This window comes from Chiloscyllium punctatum, chromosome 5, assembly GCF_047496795.1.
Source record: "Chiloscyllium punctatum isolate Juve2018m chromosome 5, sChiPun1.3, whole genome shotgun sequence".
NCBI lineage: Eukaryota > Metazoa > Chordata > Chondrichthyes > Orectolobiformes > Hemiscylliidae > Chiloscyllium > Chiloscyllium punctatum.
Window position 1 is genome coordinate 112,560,546 of NC_092743.1, and position 17,788 is coordinate 112,578,333.

The window sequence follows — 17,788 nt, forward strand, 5'->3', positions numbered from 1 at the left end:
GACCACTGGAATCTTTTCTTAGTTTCCTGTTTTGTAGTTTCCTAGTTACTGCTTATAGTTTAAACATAGAATCTGAAGATCATTTGACTTATCAATGAAGACCAGCTCATTCCTCTGCACTTTATACAGTACCCTGCATTTTTTTTATTTTCATATGTGCATACACTTCCATGTTGAAAATCATTCTTCTTTCATTCTCTTAAAGACTGAGCTCCAGAACTTAACAATGCACTGCCTCAAAATAATTCTTCTCCTCTTCTTCTAGGCTTGTGTACCAGTTACTTTAAATCTAAGTTCTCTGTTCCATTTATACAAAAGTTAAGCACCATTGAAGGTTCTTGTTGCAATGTGATAATGCCCCTACCTCTGGACTAGGAAATCCAGGTTCAGCTTCTATCTGCCCAAGATCTGTCACACACTGATTAAAATAGCTTATATGGAACAGTATTTGAGAGAAGGTATGATTGTTTTTTTCTTGGAGTAAAGTATTTAGCAGCAATTTAAGAGTGTGCTCAAAATCAAGAGGATCGTTTACAGTATTATTGAGAGGATTAATAATTGAATCCTGGATTTAAGGTAATTGACAAAAGAACAAAGGAGGGGATAAGCTGATTTTTAAACCAGGTTTGTGATTTTTGAATGCATTCTCTGAAAGCTTGGTGGAAGCAGATTCAGTTGTAATTTTCAAAAGGAAACATACAGTATATTTTAGAGAAGGGTTTGTAAGGCTCTACAGGAAGCTCTGGAATCGGACTCATGGATCATTCCTCTATGGAGCCAAAACAGACACAAAAGGCCAAATTACCTTGCTCTGTTTTGCATGACTTGATGATCAAGTAAACAAAAATAATCCATTTCCTGTGTTGTGGAACGATTGCAAGAGGTCAGTGCTCATTACTGCTTCTCAAATTAAAAAGGTCTCTCAGACAAATAAAATTCTACATATTCAACCTCTGTCTCTGCTCACTAATTTAAGTAGCTGGCCTCTACTTCTTCAAGGCATGTCATCTCAGACAATCTGTCAATTTGTCTGTAGTGTTGCTACCCTTAATCATTTTAAACACTGACTTGGATTCTGTCCAAACTCAAAAGCAAAAGCTTGGATTGCTGAAATTACATAGGCCAAGGATCATTGTAATTGACTTTGTATGATTGTGATTCTTGAGGTGTAGGTGGAGAAGAGAAGCAGAATGGCGCACAGTTCTCCAGATGGAGTCTCACCAAATTTTTATCACAAAGTTCAGCTTGGAATTTGCGACTATGTAGTGCACCAGGTAGTAGTGTTTCATTGAGTTCTCTCATTAAAGTTGTAGCAATATTCGGCAGTGCAGATTGGGAAAGATGAGCAAAGGGCAGAGCCTATCACCCTGGGTGAGTTCTATTGAGGGGCCTGCATGCTCAGCTTTGGAGTAGTACTGGGGAGTCTTGGGAACAAACATTCTTCTCCAAACTCTCTTCCCACCCCCCCACCCCCACTCCCCACCCCACCCCACCACCACCAATTTCCTCTGATCTCAGGGATACTCGCATGACAATTGGAGAAAGTAACATTAAAACATATCCCCTGATTTGGTCTTTTACTTGAGCCAAAAGACAATTTAGTCAGTTCTGAGGAAGGGTCACTCGACCCAAAATGTTAACTCTGATTTCTCTCCATACTGCTGCCAATCTGCTGAGCTTTTCCAGCAATTTCTGTTTTCCAAAGATTTTCAGGTTTTTGTTAACTGTTAATTTAGTGTTGGATATATGGGACATCTATATAATTCAATTGTTTGTGCTTTTATATTCCTTAGGTGAAGAAATATTATCAGAGAAAATTTATATGCTTCAGGAGATTGTAAATGATGCTGACATGCGACAGAAGCAAGTACTCTGCCACACTGATGATGGTATGTTTAAATATCTAACACAAGAAGTAATTCTAACTTGCTGTATTGGCACATTTATATACAATAGCCATTACAAAATATTTATTTTACGGTAATTATCTTAGACACTGTTATATTATGATGATATGTTCAGCAAAACCAGTAAGATTCTTATAATAGTCAGATTAAACCCCACTCTCAAATTTATTACACATACAGTACATGCAACCCGTACTTAAGAGAAGCAACTTACAGCCACATTTGTTTGTCGAGAATTTAATTGAACTATAGTCCTGGTCTTAATAGTTTAGCTGATTAAGCATTTTTCAATCCATTCTCTCTTTCCCAAGAGCTATTAGCGACAGGTAATAAATGTTGGCCCAGTCAGGCTATACCTGCATCGTGTAAACAAAAAAAAACTCATTTAAGTCTGTTACTTCCCATGAATTCTCTCTCAGAAAACCACATGACAGTCTGCACATTCCTACATTACATCATAATACCAAAAGTAAACATACAGCTTCATACAAGGACAATTTTATTTACCTTAATAAAGAAACCACCTCATTATCTGAAGTTATTAATAAGTATTTTTTGTCCTGTGGAATAATGATATCAGTGTATCTTCCTTTCCTTATCGTATTAATATTTTGCAGTTGTTACACATAATTGCTATCCCGCGAAGTGAAACTTCTACTTGTATACAGGGCGAACTTGATGCTTCCCTGGAGGTGAACTGGGATATGGGGCACACAGTGATGGGTGGGGAAGATTTCTCTAATGGGGCAGAGTGGGGACCCTGTCACTTTCTTGGATCCTCCAATTAGCTCCAGTGCCAGAAGGGTCAAGGACAGCGTTCCCATCAGCACTGGTACTTGTATTTACTGCCATCAGTGAGTGGGGACCACACTGTGTGGGCAAACAGCCAAGTAAATTGGCACAAATAGTAAGCAGACAAATGATAACTATTTCATCAAAAACTGCTCTTCAACCAACATTGGTTCTAAGTGTTAGTCAGAAATTTCTGTTAACGGTAAAGGAAAGGGTGAATCAAAGTTATTCGGATCTGCTATTGGAATACGATCAGTATGTTTCAAAATTTACTTTAATGTAACTGCAGCTGTTGGTGGGAGAAAATTGGTTGGGACATTTTTCTAGGGGAACCTGAGCTCAACAGTGAACCTGGCGATGGAAATAAAGGCACTGTCAAGAGGCAATGGCTCTCACCCCTTACCTATCAGTACTTGACAGATCCCAATCCCTCTTCTGTCCCCTACAAATTACTTTGGTCCAAGGTCACCATTGACTATACTGTTTATTGGCCCTACTACATTACTAGCAATGGCTACTGCAACCAAGCTGTGCTCATGGTGCTGGAGAGCTGCTCACATCTTATTGTATGGAAGCCCTTTGAGGTGAGTAGTTACTTTGCAATGAAGGGTCCAGAGATAAATTGTCCCTGATGGAGCCAGTGGTCCATTAAATTCTTTATCTTTGATTTTGTGCTATTTGAATTCAGCTCTTTCTCACTTGCAATAAACCCTATTGAAAGGTGAGTTATCTAGGTAGTTGTTGGCATTGTAAACATTATTTGCTACACAGTCTCACTGTAATTTAGGGATACTTGTAAAGTCTTCAGTAGCATGTCTTCCGTTGATTTCCTTATTAAGTTGGTGATAAGTTTATTTTGAAATTAACCAGTGTTCTCTAATAATCTCCGTTCAATGTACCTTGTATTATACCAACCTGCATAGCAAAAGTTACATTAAAGTAAATTTTGAAACATACTGATAGTATTCCAATAGCAGATCCGAATAACTTTTATTCACCCTTTCCTTTACCGTTAACAGAAATTTCTGACTAACGCTTGGAACTGATGTTGGTTGAAGAGCAGTTTTTGATGAAATAGTTATCATTTGTCTGCTTACTATTTGTGGAAATTTGCTGCATGCAAACTACCTGTTAACTTGGGATGTTTTAACAAACATGAGATACAGAGATTTGCTGTCAAAGCTTTTTGTCTTACACTCATCAGGACAGTTGCAAGAACAGCAGAGGGTGCAACAATTTATACTGAATGAGAAAACTGTGTTGATCAGTTGACAAGACAACCATAGTAGCACCATATTTTCATACATTGTGTATTGTTGCTCCCTATGAAATTTGGTGGTATCTATCCAGATGAATGCCATGCAGAAAATATCAAGTGTATCTTTGTCAGCAGTGCTTAAGTTCCATACTCCATGTAATAACTTGCCTTCAGTTACAGCAACAGGAAACATTGAACAAAGACACGTGTCGTGTCCACAATTAATTAACTGGCTTCAAATCAGGCCAATCACATTATACACTCAAAATATTGCATGACTGCTGCTCTTCCATTTGGTAACAGTTTTTCATATGGATTGGGGTGTTACCTGGCTAATACATTACAGATTGTTGTTGGTATTCACAGTTTAGCTGCGTGTTGTATCACGATCATCCATCTCTGATCACAGACATTAAACTGTAGATGGATATTTCAATGAGATTTTGAATCTACATGAAATGTCAGTTGCCTTCAGAAGAATGTTTTTTTTTGTACCTTTACCCTATGTCTCTGGCTGGAGACTTCTCCCCCTCTGCACTATTGGCATATTTAACCATGTACATTTCTATCAGTTTGTTAGTTCCATTAAATGTCTCATAAACACAACAATATTTTGCCAGGAGTTGAAGCTAACCAGAGTGCAGCTGATTTTGAAGAAGGCCTAGAAGACAGGCAAGAAAACTTTGATGAATTACGCTCTAGGAAAAGGAGGAAGGGCATCAAGAAAAAGCGAAAGCACTAACATGAAATCAAACTTGTACAGTGGACATAAAGGAGGAGATCAGATTTTCACTGTATACCAGCTTTCATTTATCATTTGTGCCTCTGATCATGTTGATTGAATGTACACATCGTTTTGTATTTTCTAATAATTATATACCATAAATAGTTATTAGTTCGCTTTGTACTTTTATGGAATTCAACATTTGCATCGGGGGAGCCCTCCTTAAAGACCAGGCTTTTTAAACTTTTTCAAATATTGACAGTAAGGTACATTGTCCATTTTCTAAGACAGTATAGTTATTTTTCCAAGTCTTTATACAACTGTTTTACAGATCAGTTTTTTTCCATTATGTGATTACTATCTTGGTCCTTGGAATTAAAAAGGAATGTGCACTATGAATATCCAGTTTAAAAAATGAAAACACCATAGATTTATTTCTTTCTCATATTTGAAAAGTATTGTTTAGATAGATGGGAGGGCATTTTCCTGGTCAGACTTCATAAAATCTCTACAATGTTGATGCAGGCCATTTGGCTCATTAGGTCACACCGACCCTCCTAAAGAGACCATCCCACCCTAAACCATCCCACTACCCTATCAGTGTTGTCCTGCGTTTCCCATTGCTCATCCACCTACCCTGCTTGTCCCTGAACACTGTGGGGTAATTCAGCACGGCCAACCCACCTATCCTGCATATCTTTGGGCTGTGGGAGGAAACCGGAACACTCGGAAGAAACCCATGCAAATCCACAGAGAATGTCGCCCAAGTGTGGAATGGAGTATGCTCTGAGACAGCAGTGCTAACCACTCCGCCACCATGTTGATGAACTGCAAAACTTCTCAACCTCAAGTTCTTAAGGTCATTGCTGAACAAAATCAGCTCAGACATAACTAAATAGTCATTTCTAACTTGGCCAGTTTTGGGAAGCTGATCTCTACTGAAACCCTCTTATTCAGTGTCTTGTTTCAACATGATAGTGCCTCCTAGTGGTAGTATATACCTTAAATTTTTTGGATTGTTTTAAAACTTTTTCTTTATCATGGTTATTGTCTCACTTTTTATAAAAAGCTGTTGAATTTGAAATTTTACATTGAGAAAAAAACAGATCAAAGAAGAAAACCAATGTAAGATGATTGTAATATTTCATTTACCCATGTGGGTGTGGTTTACCTGTACTTTTTATCAAGTTAAATCATTTGTTTTAAAATCGAATGCTTTGTGCTTACGTTTGAAATAGTTGTTTATAGATATGAGCTTACTTGGACCAATTTTTTTCTTACTAAAACTCAACTCAAGCTCATTTTCTTCATAAACGTGAAATTTCTTAAACGTAAAAACAGGCATTTAAAGTCTATTCATGTTAATAAAAGTTTCATTTTAGTCAGGGAAGAAAAAACTATATTACCTATTGATTTGAATTAAACAATTCAAATAGCCAACAGGAGGCAGTTCCTTTTTCTATTGGTGTAAGACTTGAGTAGGAGTTAATGGATAGCTTGACTTATGGTTTCCGAATTGACTAAAGCATTTTGTAAACTTGGTACAAAAAAAAAGACTCCCATCAAATAATGACTTTTGTTGAAGATTTAACCTTTTCTAAGAACACCATGGGTTATGACATTGTTAATCCATATAGTTTGATTTTTTTTTTAAAAGCCATTTTATCCATTATTATTGAAATGACAAATGGTCAAGCCAACAGGTCAATATTCTTGCACACTCGTTTTGTTATTGTCAGTCAAACTGAGTAGCCCTGTTCAAAGCATTCAAAACCAGCAGTCAAAATTAATGTCAAGTGTGCTTTGCACCCTTTGGGAAAAAGTTGCCTTCCAAGTTTAAAAATGTTGTTCAATGTGTGAAATTCCCTCAATTCTTCTAGAGTCTAGTTTTAAGGCAAGAAAATGAGTAAATAAATTGGTGAGTTCTATATGAATGTTAAAATATGTATATTTTATACTTTACCAATTAATTTTTTCTGAAAAATTGTATAATGTTTTAAGAACTGAGTGAAGCTTTAGTTTTTCTAGACGTGATTTTGAGTACAAAAGGAGAACATTCCTTCTGAAGTATAATTTTTACTGAGATGCCTTATTTGGTATCAAGTCTGTAATAGTTGTTCTAAATATCCTTGTGTTTTTTTGGTCTGTATTATAGAAGTAAAATCATTTTCCACACTGTTATCTTGTGTTGTCAGTCACTGACTCTCTCAAAGACTAAGGATTGGGTTAATTTAGAGTCATAGAGATGTACAGCATGGAAACAGACCCTTCAGTCCAACCTGTCCATGCCGACCAGATATCCCAACCCAATCTAGTCCCACCTGCCAGCACCTGGCCCATATCCCTCCAAACCTTTCCTATTCATATGCCCATACAAATGCCTCTTAAATGTTGCATTTGTACCAGCCTCCACCACATCCTCTGGCAGCTCATTCCATACACATACCACCCTCTGCGTGAGAAACTTGCCCCTTAGGTCTCTTTTATATCTTTCCCCTCTCACCCTAAACCTATGCCCTCTAGTTTTGGACTCCCTGACCCCAGGGAAAAGACTTTGCCTATTTATCCTGTCCATGCCCCTCATAATTTTGTAAACCTCTATAAGGTCACCCCTCAGCCTCCGACACTCCAGGGAAAACAGCACCAGCCTGTTCAGCCTCTCCCTGTAGCTCAGATCCTCCAATCCTGGCAACATCCTTGTAAATCTTTTCTGAACCCTTTCAAGTTTCACAACATATTTCCGACAGGAAGGAGACCAGAATTGCACGCAATATTCCAACAGTGGCCTAACCAATGTCCTGTACAGCTGCAACATGACTCCCAACTCCTGTACTCAATACTCTGACCAATAAAAGAAAGCATACCAGACGTCTTCTTCACTATCCTATCCACCTGCAACTCCACTTTCAAGGAGCTATGAACCTGCACTCCAAGGTCTCTTTGTTCAGCAACACTCCCTCGGACTTTACCATTAAGTGTATAAGTCCTGCTAAGATTTGCTTTCCCAAAATGCAGCACATCACATTTATCTGAATTAAACTCGATTTGCCACTTCTCAGCCCATCTGGTCCAGATCCTGTTGTAATCTGAGGTGACCTCCTTCGCTATCCACTACACCTCCAATTTTGGTGTCATCTACAAACTTACTAACGATACCTCTTCTATAAATGACAAAGTCCTACTGCAGTTCACAGTAGGCAAGATTCTTTGAGATATGATTCTGTGTGAACACAAATCTTTATGAAATAAAACTGCACAATATTAAAATAAGCAATTTGACACATTCATTACAAAAATCATTCCCTACCATAGCTCCCGAACTCCTGTAGCACTAGGGCCAGCAATAAATACTGGCCAGCCAGTGATGCCCACATCCCACAAATGAATTTGGAACAATACTTGTTGAAATATTTTGAAAGGAGATAGAGCCATTGAAAATTGCATTTTATAAGGTCTCAGAACCACCATAAAACATTATGAAACTAAATACAATTACTTGCTCCAGTGTCCTTGTTATTCAACCTTTTTTATTCCAGTCCACCTCAAATCCAATTAAAAGAGCAATAAAAGCCTAACATGTTAGTAATATCTCTTGTGGCAATCAATAAGTACCACTATCTAATAAACCTTGTAGAAGGTACACAATACAGGCATGCTGATGAATGGAATAATGATGAAATTGGCTGCTTTTTCCTGGATAATAATAAGCAGTGCATAAAACAACTTTTTTGGCACTTCCAGTTTTTCTTGGTTTTCAGAGGTTCCTTTTGATTACTCACAAACTCACTTATTTGGTAATTCATTCAAGTAACTTAATATTTGATTTATTTGTGTTGACGTATGGTGTGTTTATGCTCCCACAATAGAAGAATGAATGGATATCCTCAATGCTCACTGAGTGTATTTAAGACTGAGATAGATAGGTTCTTGATTGTCAAGGGTTATGGGAGAATGGGCTTAGGAAGCTTATCAGCTATGAGCAAATGGTGAAGCAGACTCGACGGGCTGTTGGCCTAACTTCTGTTCCTATGACTTATGGCTACGGCTAAAGCCACCAAGCACATGGAAAATGTAAATTTCCTATAGGACATTATTTAAACTCTTAGGAGACAATAGATGTAAGTTAGGAATAATTTTTTTCCCCCAATATAACTGACAAACTCTCTTTCTACTCAAAATGCCATCAGCCTAAACATTGAGATTCCACATTCATTTGCCAAAAATTCATGACCTCAGGGTTTTCACATTTTCCTGGCACCTAGTTAAATATTCATTTGTTGTTGGATGTAAAAATGTTCTGTCTGCATTCCATTTCCACGTTGCAATTTCCCAGCCTGCACAACCCCTGAAGCCTCCCCCCTCCCCTAATCCCCTTGAATAATTTTTTTCCAGCACTCCAAGATACCTAACGCCTCTCTCTTCCCCCGACCCCAAGTAGCCTCCTCCTATGACTTCTGGTGGATAGAAGACCTCCACCCTTAAAACCCAGAACTTTACAATCTATGGCAAATCCACAACCACACCACACCACCCACCCCCCCCAAAAAAATTAGCCTAAGGGGTGTAGTAATCTTCAAAAGAGGGAGATGGTCTGCAAAGGCAGAATGCATTTGAAAAGGGATAAGGTGTCTGTAAATGTTGGAAAGGGCCTGTAATGAGAAGCGAATTTGAAACATTTCAGCAAATGAAATCTGACCTGTAAACACAAAAACAGGTAATGTATTCCTTGCAAATGTATGCAGAATCTCTTGTTTAAAGATTTATTTTATTCATTTGTGGGATGTGGGTATCACTGGCTGGCCAGTATTTATTGCTGGCCCTAGTGCTACAGGAGTTCGGGAGCTATGGTAGGGAATGATTTTTGTAATGAATGTGTCAATTGCTTATTTTAATATTGCGCAGTTTTATTTCATAAAGATTTGTGTTCACACAGAATCATATCTCAAAGAATCTTGCCTACTGTGAATGACTTGAGGTGCAATGGCCATGTCAGGGCCAAATATAATAGTGCCTCACCAGTCTGTGGGAAGTGTGTTTAGGGTAATAGATTTGGTGTCGAGTGTGTCAGTTATTTTTTAGCGAGTATTTATTGATAGAAAATTGATGTGTTCTTTGTGTGTCTGGCATGAAGCATAATCGAATAGTGTTAAATATTGAGGAATTGTGAATTCTCTTAATCCTGCTCTAATCCTGCTTCTTCATGTGTTCAAATCCATCAGATGCCAACACAAATAGAAAATGTGTTAGTACTCGGTAACTATATCAATCAATGAAGTAGTTAATGAGATTTAAGAAAGAGATCCTGAAAACCTCAAGGAATGCCCTCAAGAAAAACAAATTATTTTTAGCTCTGTTAAAGTCACAGGGAGGTATTTAAAATGGTAAGTTTGTTGCAATCTTCCACCAAACCCTTAAATTTGGTTATGGTCTAGTTAAAAACAATAACTTTTTGTTTAAAGTACATGATATTTGAGAATCACAAATCTTTACTGTTAGAGTAAAGCCGATTGATTTCAGGGTCTTGAAATCTAAATATAAACTTTATTTTCCCAAGTCAAAAATGTCAATAGCTTACAACATTTATCTCTCTCGCATCAAAAATCAGCAAGCGATATAAAGTCACCACTAAGTTGTGATCAAGCACAATACTGTGCAGATTAAATGGCAGATGTGACCAAAACTACTCCCTTGCACATGTTTGCAACCCAGCTCGATATCGTAATTACTTTGAGTCACAAAAGTCTTATCAACAATCGGTCTTTCTCCAGTGGAATTTCATTTCTCGATCTTAAAGATTCGACTTCTTAACAACCTCCAATGTCATTTCAATTGGAATGCCTGAACATGGGCTCACCCCCTAGTGATTCAATCTCATTTTCCAGATGGTACTCTGACGTTGTCTCTCAGAATAATCTCCAGCTCTTAATAAGCTCCTCCTGGGTTTCTCCCAGGTCTGGGTAGTGGAGCATGCACACAGCACCAATTTGCAGCATGGAGGCTCAGTCTGTCCTCATGACCTGTCCTACCTGCTAATCTCCCTTCCCATCTATCTGCTCCAACCTCCTCTCTGACCTATCACCTCCATCCCCACCCCCATTCATCTATTGTACTCTTTGCTACCTTCTCCCCGGCTCGCTCTCCCTCCCCCACCCCCCATTTATCTCTCCATCCTGGAGGCTCCCTGCCTCTATTCCTGATGAAGGGCTTTTGCCCGAAATGTCGATTTTCCTGCTCCTTGGATTCTGCCTGACCTGTGCTTTTCCAGCATCACTCTGATCTAAAAGTAAAATATATCTGCCCAATCTCTCAGATTTTATCCTTTCTCCATTACACATTCAAAATCTGGTCTGATATCAAGTTCACATGAGACAACATTGGAAAATTACAACAGGAGATGGCTAAGTGGCATAACAACATAGGTCTAATGAGGAAAAATCGACATGATCCTGAATTATGCTGAGTTGTTATAGCACCGAAGGAGTCCATTTGACCCATTGTGTCTACACTGGCTCTACGATTGAGAAATTCATGAAATGCCATTATTCTGCCTTCTCCCTATAATCCTGTTCATCCCTTCTCAGAAAACAGTCCAATTCTTCTTTGAATATTTCAATTGAATTTGACTCCACCACATTCTCAGCCAGTGCAATCCAGATATTAAGCACTCATTGTGTGAAAAAGAGCTTTGTTTTTTTTACCAAGGACTTGAAATCTTTGCCTTCTAATTCTCAATTCTTTTGTGAATGGGAAGTTTTTGTTTCCATCTACTCTGTTCAGACCTGTCGTGACTTTGAATACCTTTACCAAATCTCCCATTGATCTTCTTTTCTCTAAGGAAACTCTTAACTTCTCCAATCTATTTTTATAAGGGAAGTTCCTCAAGTATGGAACTATTACATACTGCTGCTACTTGCAGGGTTTACAAATTTGGGAACTGTTACCACAATGAAGAACGAAGTAGCAGATACATGGACATAAGATATGCATTTTTGTCTCAAAATTACACATCATTCGCCTAGAATCGCCTGTGATGGTACATTTTGAGGGAGTGCGATACGGGAGTCTCCTGTAAACTCCTATTGGCTTTGTTTTGCAAATGCTGGAAGTATATCTCTGTGACCTGGGTTGAATGACTGGATCATTAAACTAATTATTTAAGGGGAAAATTTAAAGGTAGAAAAGTAAATTATAAGTGATAGAAAAACAAGTTAAATTCAAGTTAACTTAGATATGGATGGGTTAAGGGATTTAAATGGACGATTTGAAAAGTTCTAGAAATAATTTACCAGTAGGAATGTTACTTTTCTGGCTTCAGGGGTTGAGTGGCTTTGCAGCAACACAAGTCTTGCCATCGGAAAGTGTTGTCAGTTCCTGAAAGACCGGCCCTAACTTTCTGTCATAAGTTAAATTTGTGTTTAACTGTTCATGTGTGATGGGGACAAATTGTGCTGCAAATTGTGGCGGTTCTCAACACACACGATATTTCAGACAAATTGCTATTTCTGTTTGTTTTAAACACGCCCAGCAAAGTGCGGACCCCTTGTTCTGGTCCCTGTAGGTTGGCCGTTTTTAGTTTGTAGTAAGCCACTCGATGTGACACAGTGGAGAGTTACCTGATCTGCAACGAAAATACTTGTCATTAAAGTTTCAGCTGTCGATGTGAGTTCGTGCGGGTGATACGTTATCTGAAACGAGTTGGCCCAAGTAAAATGAAATGTGTGTTCTCTCCAACGAAATCAACCTAAAATATTCTCTTTCAGCCTATTAGCCAAGGGCCGTTACCCCGGCAACAGCCTTCAAACATCCACGGTGGAACAGCAAACAAATGATTTCCTCAGCCTGGCGATGCTAATCTGGAGAGAGAGCTGAAGTCCTGCACGATTCACACCAAATCGTGCTCTGGGGCGGAATCAGAGAGCGGCGGCGGGGGCTGCCGCCTCTTGTTCAATAAAGTTCACATTTGCAAGTTGCATGTCAGTGTTTTCCAGTCAAGTGCCCTCGCCCTGAATCAAGCATGCGGACCACTGAATGAAAGCGTGAAAGTTGGTGACAGTTGATAGACACCACCCCACCCCGTGAGGGCCGGTTGCTGTCTAAATAGTTCTCTGAAGCGACAGGAGACGAGAGTTGAACTGAGATTTCGAGACTTGAGGAGTGCACTGGCGCTTTGCTGAGCTGCAGGGCAAACCAAAAGCTGGCAACTTCCACGAAGCGAAAGGAATCACCAGAATAAGGCGACTGTACCCCCATCTACTTCGTTACTCTTGCTGCAATATTGCGAAACTTTTTGTGGCAAAGAAGTTGTGCAGATGCAAAAGCTTTTTATAAAAAAAAACAAGAAAGTAATTTCGTGCATCCCCAGATTGTGTTTTCTTCGGGGGTGAAAAGGTCAATTACAAAGATTGGAGAGCGTTATTTGGGAGAGTAGCCCAGGAGGGTGTGGGGATTGCTGATGTGAAAGCAGGAGGAGAGCAGCAGCAAGTTCAGGACGTGGCTGAGCCGCAGAGTGTACAATGTCCAGCCCGGAGCTGAATGTGTGCCACCCAGAGGAACCCTGGCAGCGGCCCCGCGTTGTCACCTTCTACAAGAACGGAGACCGCTCGTTCCGGGGCAAGGCGCTGCGGATCCCCGCCCGCCGCTACCTCTCGCTGGAAGCTCTCCTGGTCGAGCTCAGCCGCTGGGTCCCGCTGGCTAACGGCGTCAGGCGTCTGTACAGCCCCCGGGGCGGCCGAGCCGTCCGCTCTCTGGCCGAGCTCAGGGACGGACACGGCTACGTGTGCGCCGCCTTCGAGCCCTTCCGTGGCGGCTGGTACGGCCCGGACGCACCGGGAGCTGCCGCATCTGGGACAGGTGAGAGAGAGGCGGAGAGCTCAATCCCTTCTACCCATCCCTGTATCATATTTCCACCTGTGCATTAACAAGTAGGTGCGATATACTGTACAAGTTATGAAAAAAAGTTCTACCCCATTTCTGACCTGATTTTGGAAGCTTCATACCTTATGAAGCTTTCTGCATTTTAAGTGGAGATTAATGCTGTATCTATACTGTTCTCAAGAATACTCTTTGAACAAATGAAAGCTGATTTTTGCAAGCTTAATTTTTGTATTGAGGTGGAGAATCGGTAGGATATGGAAAGGGAACTGAATTCCAATATCTCTCCCTGTCAGAGTTCATGTGTCTTAGCTACTCAGTGAACATTCTTCACAATTGACTTACTAAAAACCCTGGGAAACCAGTTCTCACTGTCTCACATTATCTGTGTTTAAAGATGTTTTAAATTCCTTTGCCTCTTCCCCACTTTGGATTCTTAGTGTAATTTATGCTGAGGAGTGTTTGCGCTTTAGTCTTGTCCGCATCACATACAAATAGCAGTACCTAGCCCAACAAGTGATATGGATTAGTTGGGCTTTGTAAGAAAGGAGATATTCAAATAAAAAGGGAACATTTGCTTCACTTAACACGTTTGTTGAATTTATTAATATCTCTGAAAAAAATTCTAAAGGCCCTTACCCATCTACATCATTTGTTTCTTTCACGTTGGGTGCTGTGGTTTGAAAAGAGATAGCATAATCTGATTGTATTGAGTTAAAATTCTGTGATTGAACTTGTGCGTCACACGAAGAAAAAAATCACGATTCAAAGATGACAAAAGATCAAAAGCCAATGAGCATTTTGAGTTTGATCCTGATTACCTATTGTAAATATTCATGAAATGCAGCATGATTCACTTTAATATCTGGATATAAACATGGAATTTCAATCGTCATTGCATCTATTTTTAGCATGTATGCAGTCTTTAATTTCAGATCCATCCTTGAGAACCAGACCTTTGTTTGCTCCTACTTCTATGTTTCAGAATTAATATTTTAAAATCTGCCCTTGTTACTCCTGCTTTTAAAGCACTTTTGTTACAGAACATTTAACATTTAGGAATAAGGTGACCATTGTGTGGACTTGGCTTCTTCATCATTAGGTTTAATATTAATAAGGTTACACATTTAACAAATCCCAGGTGACACTTTACCAAGAGATCTGGAATTGACAAACTATGGATTTAAATGATGTTGCAGCAAGAATGATCTGAATAGGCTGCCTTACTTATTGCCATCCCTGTATTTGTGTAAGATGATAACCATGCAGCAAATCAAATCTTGTTGGGTATAAGATAGCTTAATCTCATGCACTTTTGCTGGGCTGAGGGACAAATCTGTGAAACTCGGTTTCCTTCACAAGTACTGCCTTTGAAGTGGTGTTCTGGGTTAATTTTGGTGTCTGTTGATGAGGCACTGTAGCCATCAGAGTGACACATGCTAACCTACAAGTGATGCTGCCATTTTTCTCTGTCATTGGCCTGTATTTCCCAGGTCTGAAAATAAATGTTTAGAACCTTCATTCCACACTTTGAATTTGAAGTTGGTGCATCCTACTGGCTTGTGCATTACTATATTTTTTCATCAATCATGAAATATGAACATCCTGATATTCTTAGTTGTAGCTGCAATTAACTTGTGTTCTGAGAAAGTTTTCAACTGATGAACAAATAGTGTTTAAACAAAAACCTTTTTGGGGAAATTTAAAGTGGAGTCAAAGGTAGACAGGGTAGTGAAGGTGTTTGGTATTCAAAAGAGAAAATGTTGGAAAATCTCAGCAGGTCTGGCAGCATCTGTAAGGAGAGAAAAGAGCTGGTGTTTCGAGTCTAACTGACCCTTTGTCAAAGCTTTGGCAAAGCCAGACCTGCTGAGATTTTCCAGCATTTTCTCTTGTGGTTTCAGATTTCAGCATCCGCAGTAATTTGCTTTTATAAGATGTTTGGTATGTTTGCCCTAATTGGTCCTTGCACTGAGTGTAAGAGTTGATATGTCGTCTCGTGGCTGTACAGGACATTGGTTACGCCACTTTTGGAATACTGTATTCAATTCCGGTCTGCCCACTACAGGAATGATTTGTTTTTTTTAATAATATATTTTTATTAAGAAAAAATAGATTTTTAAATATTACAATAAATACAAAACAATGCAATTCAAAACAGTACAAAAATAAAACAAAACTAAATCCAAATAATAAAAAGACTTTTCCCCAGCCCACCCTCCTATACGAATGTAAAACATATATAGAGAAGTATAAAATTTAAAAAAAAACTAAACTAGCTATTTAACTAAATAAATACCTAACAACAAACAAATAAATAATAATAACTCAGCCCAGCCAAACAACAGTTCCTCCTCCCTGGATATTGGACGCATGAAATACAATCGTTACGGCTATATAAAAGCTCTTGTTAGTGTGACAGATAAATCTGTGTCCAGGTATTTCAAAAAGGGTTGCCATGTCTTGTAAAAATTCTCAGTTTTGTGGTGTACCATATTTGTGAGAAAATCCAGGGGAATATGCTCCATAACAATCTTCCGCTAACCTGACAGGCCTGGGGGGGTGATATCCAACCTAGCAAGATATTCTTCCTTGCACAGAATGTAAGAAAATTTAAAAGTTTTTTCTTTTGCAAGTCTGCAGGAAATACAATGGGTAGGCCCAAAAGGAGCGAAATAGGGTCCTTCTCCACCCCTACAACTCTAATCAGCTCCATTGCACCCACCACAGCACTCCAATATGTTTGAACCCTGTCACAAAACCAAAGACAATGGGTAAGAGTACCCGTACAGACCTTGCACTTGGGACATGCTGAAGATACCCTTGGTTTAAATTTTGACGAACGGTCTGGGGCTAAGTGGACCCTGTGGAGAATCTTCAACTGTAAAGCATGGGTCCTATTGCAAATTGATATCTTCCTTGCATTCTCCCAAATATCCTCCCATGCCTCTGAAGAAACTTCAACACCCAGCTCCCTTTCCCACATCTTGCAGAGTCGATCAGACTCATCTGAGGTGGCACCCCCCAATTGTTGATATAGAGTACTGACAGCGAGTGTACTCTTAGCCCTTAGTACCCCTCTTTCTATGTCAGATTTGTAGGCATCAGTCAAAAGTGTGGTCTTTTTTAAAATAAAATCCCTAACTTGAAAAAAACGAAAGAGGTAACTCGTACTTCCGTACTGACTGATCGAAGGACATCATTACATCTCCCTCAAATGAATCACCCATGCAAGATATACCCTTAGCTGCCCAACATTTAAATCCTGAAGCTATCATACCTGGTTGAAAAGTCGGAGAGTAATCGGCTCCGATGCTGCTGCAGGCTGAGCTGCAGGCCTGGCCTCAGATGCTACTCCTTCCTTTTTAGGCATTTCTGGACAGCTGAAAATACAGGTAAGTCAATTTTTAAATGTTTCTTGGGGCTCCACAATCCTTCTAACGCCCCAAGAAATCCTGATGACCTGGGTTGGGTGGGTTAAAGGACCATCCTGCTCCTTCTGCGATGCGAAGCTCTGCAGTGTGATCTTCTCAGATTGTCGCCATCTTAGATTCCCAGGAACGATTTGTTAACTTTGAAAGGGTTCAGAAAATATGTACGAGGATGTTGCTGGGGTTGGAGGTTGTGAGTTATAGGGAGAAGCTGAATAGGTTGGGGCTATTTTGCCTGGAGTGTCTTATAGAGGTATATAAAATCATGAGGGGCAATGATAGAGTGAATAGCCAAGGTATTTTTCCCAGGGTGTGGGAGTCCAAAACTAGGGGGTGTAGGTTTAAGAAGATAGAGGATGATTTAAAAGGGACCTGAGGGGCAACATTTTCACGCAGAGGGTGGTGCTTTTATGGAATGAGCTGCCAGAAGAAGTGGTAGAGGCTGGTACAATTAAAATATTTAAAAGGCAACTGGATGGGTACACAAAATAAAAAGGGTTTCGAGGGATATGGACCAAATGCTGGTAAAATGGACTTGCTTAATTTAGAAATGAAAACAGAAGTTTTTGGAAAAGGTCAGCAGGTCTGGCAGCATCTGTGAAGAGAAATCAGATCCTTCAGAGAAAGGGACACTGGACCGGAACATTAACTCTATTTCTCTTCACAGATGCTGCCAGACCTGCTGAGGTTTTCCAACAATTTCTGTTTTTGTTTTTCATTTACAGTGCTTTTGGTTTTTTGATTTATTTAGGATATCTGGTCAAGTTGGATCCAAGGGTCTGTTTCTGTGCTGTACCACTCTGTAAGC

General features: G+C 39.5%; 2 protein-coding genes across 4 annotated transcripts in view; both read left to right on the forward strand.

Annotated features, from left to right (window-relative positions):
• LOC140477354 (TPR and ankyrin repeat-containing protein 1-like) overlaps positions 1-6,862 on the forward strand; it is an 84,413-nt gene extending 77,551 nt beyond the window's left edge. For all 3 annotated transcript variants that reach the window (XM_072571075.1, XM_072571073.1, XM_072571076.1), the window contains 2 exons: positions 1,794-1,889; positions 4,578-6,862. In XM_072571075.1, coding sequence (XP_072427176.1) covers positions 1,794-1,889; positions 4,578-4,699 — 218 coding nt within the window. In that variant the 3' untranslated portion in view covers positions 4,700-6,862. The remainder of the gene's footprint in view (positions 1-1,793; positions 1,890-4,577) is intronic.
• Positions 6,863-12,347: 5,485 nt separating this feature from the next.
• The window catches only part of LOC140477355 (serine/threonine-protein kinase DCLK3-like), a 36,895-nt gene continuing 31,454 nt past the window's right edge, over positions 12,348-17,788 (forward strand). Inside the window, exon 1 of the mRNA XM_072571077.1 lies at positions 12,348-13,531. Within this exon, the coding sequence (XP_072427178.1) occupies positions 13,195-13,531 (337 nt within the window). The 5' untranslated portion in view covers positions 12,348-13,194. The remainder of the gene's footprint in view (positions 13,532-17,788) is intronic.